Raw genomic sequence first — 5236 nt, 5'->3', positions numbered from 1 at the left:
CCGGACTGTTCCTTTCCTAGCTCATCCCAGTTTGGACACTGTAGATACGTTCCCACCACCGCATACTACGTTCCCGTGATCGCCATGCCCTTGCCTTTTCTTTCTCGCCCTTTGTTCTCTCTTTGTCATCTTCACTGCCTCGCTCTTGCGCCTTGTCCTTGGTTGCTAAGCAGCCCCTCTAGTATATAAGGACCCCTTAGGCGCTCCCTAGTCCCCATCTCGACCTCTTGGTCATTGGGACTAGGTGAGTGGCCATAGTGTTGTATTTCCCTTCGAGTGCTAATGTATAACTTGGTCATTGGGACTAGTCTGTCGCTGTCTGCGTGAAGACTAGCTTTCGTAGGTCTCGTGCCTTCGTGCCGACCTCCGCTCTGCCCTCGTCGAGTTTTCTGTCACGTTTATCCCTCTCCCTCTCTCTTTCCCCTTTTGGCTCCTTGCCGCTCGCCTACGGGGTCATCGCCGAACGTCGACCCGAGTCTACGCGCCTAGTCGCCGCGACAGCCGCATCAGAGCTCGCGGTATGGGCCAACCTCTTCTCCGGGAAGTGGGGGGCACGGCTCGTCCGCGAGTGGACCCAGGCATGGGTGAGGACAAGGACGCTGCCTGAGTCCGAGCGCGGGAGGCATACCAAGGTCGTGTCGCTTCTGAGCGATCCCACGGTGCGCGCGGCGGTACACACTTATCTTCGCTCCGAAAAATGGAGCCAGAACCTATTGAAGCTGCAAAAAATGTTAAACAACGAGCTCAGCTCAGAAGAAGCCCGCTGTCGCGGCGACTAGGCGCGTAGACTCGGGTCGACGTTCAGCGACGACCTCGTAGGCGAGTGGCAAGGAGCCGAAAGGGGAAAAAGGGAGATAAAGAGGGATAAACGTAGCAAGAAACTCGACAAGGGCAGAGCGGAGGTCGGCACAAGGGCACGAGACCTGCAAAAGCTAGTCTTCACGCAGACAGCGACAGACTAGTCCCAATGACCAAGTTATACATTAGCAAACGAAGGGAGATACAACGCTATGGCCACTCACCTAGTCCCAATGACCAAGAGGTCGAGATGGGGACTAGGGAGCGCCTAAGGGGGTCCTTATATACTCGAGGGGCTGCTTAGCAACCAAAGACAAGGCGCGAGAGCGAGGCAGTGAAGATGACAAAGGGAGAACAAAGGGCGGGAAGAAAAAGGCAAAGGCATGGCGATTACGGGAACGTAGCATGCAGGTGTGGGAACGTATCTACAGTGTCCAAACTGGGATGGGCTGAGAAAGGAAATGGTCCGAAAATGGAAGGTGGGCGTCAAGGGGAGGGGAATGGGCGGCAAAAAGGGGCATCTGTCCAACGTCCGTGACACCCGCAAGTATCGCCGTGTCCTGGAGTCTGAAGAGATGCCCGATGGCTTGAAGAAATTTGTTGCGTCCAAAATTCTCCCTCGATACCACCTGAAACCTGGTCGCATGGGACTTTCCTGCTCGTCCATGCGCCGTCTCCTCATCAGTGAGGGCTTCACTTGGTCTGAACATCGGAAGGCCATCTATTATGATGGACACGAGCGACCTGATGTTGTGAAGGACCGCAACAACCGATTCCTCCCAGCTGTCCAAGCTATCTGAAAATATCTTATTCGGTACCAAGTTGGCGCGGTTGACACGGAGGTTGAAGGCATTGCTCTGAATCAATATGTTCAACCTCGCCTTGTCCTCGTGGCCCATGATGAAATGACTGCCCAGGCTCATGATGGCAAGCAGTATAGTTGGCTACTGCATGGCGAGTCCTTTTTGAAGAAAAAGGGACCTGGCCGCGGGTTACACCAGAGTGATTTCATCTGCTCAACGGTCGGCTGGCTTGCTAATGCCAGTGTCACACTGGAATACGGCAAGAATCATGATGGGTTCTGGAACGGTGAAATGTTTTGTAAACAGGTAAGGCATGAATTATCATTTCAGTGCACAGTGCCACATCACTGACAACCATGATTCTGAAAGCTTATCGAGAAGTTCTTTCCGGCATTCGAAGCAGCTCATGGACCGGGTCATATTGCTGTCATTTTTGTCGACAACTCCCAGGGCCACTCATGTTATGCGCCTGATGCCCTGCGTGCATCAAAAATGAATCTCAATCCGGGAGGTGTACAGCCATGTATGCGAGATGGCTGGTATGACCGGGATGGTCGGAGGGTCACACAGACCATGGTCTTTCCAGCAGATCATCCAGACCACCCAAACCAGCCAAAGGGGATAAAGGCTGTCCTCATGGAGCGTGGACTCTGGCGTGCAAGACTCCTGATGAAGTGCAAGGGCACTTGCCTTGATGATTCAGAGGATTGCTGCGCTACTCGAATTTTGGAACGGCAGCCTGATTTTGCAGCTCAAAAGTCTCGTGTCCAAGAAATTATCGAGACAGCAGGTACATTACATACAGACCTTTCCCTATAAATTCACTTACTCACTTTGCAGGCCATATATGCATATTCCTGCCTAAATTCCATTGCGAAATCAACTTTATCGAGTACTTCTGGGGTGCGGTGAAACATTACCTCCGAGAACACTGCGATTACACCTTCGACACTCTCCGGGAGAACATGCCGAAAGCCTTGTGGTCTGTTTCAGTGGAACTGATCCGGAAATGGGAACATTGTGCATGGAGATTCATTGACGCATACACTGAGGGTCTGGGAGCTCATGAGGCGCAGAAGAAAGTTAAGGAGTTCAGTTCCCGTAGGTATAAGTCTCACCGTCGTGTACCGGAACAGCTGGCGCAAGCAATGGACATTGCATAATATTATGTAATACAGTATAATACTATATTAGGAATTAAGCGCTCAAGTCACATAATCTACCCGACTTGGGAGGGGTCATCTGGGCCAACATTGGTCCAATTGACAAACCCTTACAGTGAATATGTTCCCTATGGGTAATACTTGCAAATGACAGGTTATCAGATATTTTGACTGTAATGTGAGGGAGCAGTAGGACGACGGGGAGACCGGCGCTTACCATGTACAAAATTGGTGGTGTTTAGTTGAACCGCACCATAGGAGGCTGATTTTCAGAAGCCGTAGTCAAGGTATGAACGAAGCAGCACTACAGTGCTTTGCAAAAAAGATTGCAGTGCAAAGCGCGCAAATTCTGTTTGCTCCTGTTTGGTCACTCGTCGGCTACGGCAAGGATTTCTGTTTCGGGAACCGGACGCTCATGGGGACTCCGTCCGTAAAAGCCGTGCTTGAGTCCGTGTCCGCTTTCCGACTGCAAAAATGCACGAGGATATTCTTTTCCTCCGAATGACGACCTTCTGAATATATCTGGTAGGTTTGTGGCTGGAAAATCGACCATGCTGCAAAGAGGCTTCCGGCATTGCAGGTGCTTCTCCGGGTGGGCAAATAGGGGCAAACAGGATTTTGCGCGCTTCGCACTGCAATCTTTTTTGCAAAGCACTGTAAGTGGACGAAAGGTGTCCCCTGGTTAGGATGTCTCTATCCGCAGTTCCCACGGTGTCCGATGGGCTAAGGGACGAGTTCAAAGTCTCCCGTTGCCGTACAATGCCGGCTTGACCAATAACCATACGTCGAACAACATCTGTGCAAACAGAGTATATCGCATAGGGAGCGGAGCGGAGATTGCCACTCTCGAGTCATACATGCTTACACGGAACGAAAATCCATGTCAGGTCAAGCACCTCTCCAGGCAAAGCATCTAGCGACGTTGTCAATAGATGCATAATTGACTTGCAAGCTGTTATCCTTCAGTACTTGAATTTATGGCTAGAGACCTCCATGGCCCGTCAGTACTATAGCTGAGGTGCTTGGGCTCGCAGAAAAGGCTAGGACACCGGTTTTCAGAGACTGCAGTCAACGTATGTGAGCGAGGAGGCAGGCATACCATTGGTCAAGGGTCACGATCAAGAACTGCCGTACCAGCTTGACCAATGACCAATAACCATACGTGTACGTCTCAGCCTCTTCTCATGTACTCAAAGCTCATGGGGTCTTCTATGTCGTTATAGGCCAACTTTGTGAGATCCGACTCCTGTGATGTCGACATTCCACATTAATGGTGTCACGATCATCCCAAGACGAAGGCGGAGGCGACTCCGAGGAGGCATACAATCTCCAAGACAATCGTGCTCATATTGTGATTCTCGAGGTAATTCCTTTTTAGAGACTACAGCAACTAGACCAAAAGCTGAAGAGGCGCTCATCCCATGGCTCCTTCGCGCGATGGCTTTAAAATGTCACAGAGGGACCTGCCATGCCAGCACCCGCCGCCCCACGGGCGTCGGAGTACGAGCCCGCTCCTTGCTCTCTCCGGGCCTGCTCAAGAACGATGAACGATAGCAATATCGCGTTGAGGCTCAGAGCTGTATCTGATCTGACGTGCAGGCTCATCCTCCGTGGTTTCCCAAGGAAGCCTCCGCCTGTGCGCGCGCTGCGCACCTGCGCCACGGTCTCCTGCGTCTCAGGGTCAATGAGCTACGCAGACGTTTCATGGTGAGTGCGGAGTCGAGGCGGTGATATACGGTAGCGCTTACTCTGAGTGACGTTGAGCCCCAATTCGTCACCTGTTTCCAGTGGTACTGCGAGCCGTCGGGTGCAACCAATAGTCGAGTTCTGCAGGGGGTGGGTCCTGAGGGATGACGACCAGGGCAGATGAGTACGAGACGCGCACCTGGAGAGTGCGCTCTTTTTTGGCAGCCAGTCAGAGAGCATATGCATCTTGTCATGGTATACAATCCTATCCTGCCCTTGTTGATATGCATTCTCCCATAAGCCGACGACCCGGCCGTCTAGGTTCCTGAGTGTTGAACTTGGACTTATCCGGTCCGGACTACACGAGGCTATGCGTCTCCTAGCGCTTAGCTGTAGTCGCTTATGTAGTATGTTACCATATTTGGGACTCTCTGCTCGTGTACTATAGCTATGTTTCCGGACTCTTCTGGTACTGTCTAGGACAATCCGTACTACTCCAGAACGGTCTAGACAGGTCTATGCCTTACTCATCTCTTACTCATCCTATGGTGCGATACGTCGCAATTCTTTCACCATCGTATTATTCATCGCACTATGGTACATGTGACTAACCACTCTTCGATTAGTCATGGACACTTCTCTGTAGTATATAAGGACTTCAGATTGCGTCCTCCCTCTTCAGTCTTTCCTTACTGACTGAAGAGTGAGTACTTCATTACCTTTACCTCTAACTTGTAGTTACTTACTTAACCTTTGTAGTCTTGCTTCGACTCTAGGTACAGTTGG

The 5236-nt window shown here is 51.3% G+C and overlaps 2 protein-coding genes across 2 annotated transcripts; one reads left to right on the top strand and one right to left on the bottom strand.

Moving 5' to 3' along the window:
• Positions 1-503: 503 nt before the first annotated feature.
• On the top strand, positions 504-2764 carry DICSQDRAFT_59850 (uncharacterized protein; the record flags this gene model as incomplete). The annotated part of the gene is made up of 6 exons (XM_007365348.1): positions 504-730; positions 1295-1470; positions 1621-1628; positions 1716-1907; positions 1971-2256; positions 2529-2764. Coding segments are annotated over 6 exons (1125 nt in total), but the record flags the coding sequence as incomplete, so codon positions are not given.
• A 1443-nt stretch (positions 2765-4207) lies between these two features.
• Positions 4208-4696, bottom strand: DICSQDRAFT_169723 (uncharacterized protein; the record flags this gene model as incomplete). The annotated part of the gene is made up of 3 exons (XM_007365347.1): positions 4208-4453; positions 4513-4591; positions 4650-4696. 3 exons carry the CDS (start codon positions 4694-4696, stop codon positions 4208-4210), a joined length of 372 nt encoding a protein of 123 aa, XP_007365409.1.
• Between the last annotated feature and the right edge of the window lie 540 nt (positions 4697-5236).

This window comes from Dichomitus squalens (assembly GCF_000275845.1).
Source record: "Dichomitus squalens LYAD-421 SS1 unplaced genomic scaffold DICSQscaffold_12, whole genome shotgun sequence".
Classification (NCBI taxonomy): domain Eukaryota; kingdom Fungi; phylum Basidiomycota; class Agaricomycetes; order Polyporales; family Polyporaceae; genus Dichomitus; species Dichomitus squalens.
The sequence above is the reverse complement of the archived record's forward strand: the minus strand, read 5'-3'. Positions and strand labels throughout refer to the sequence as shown.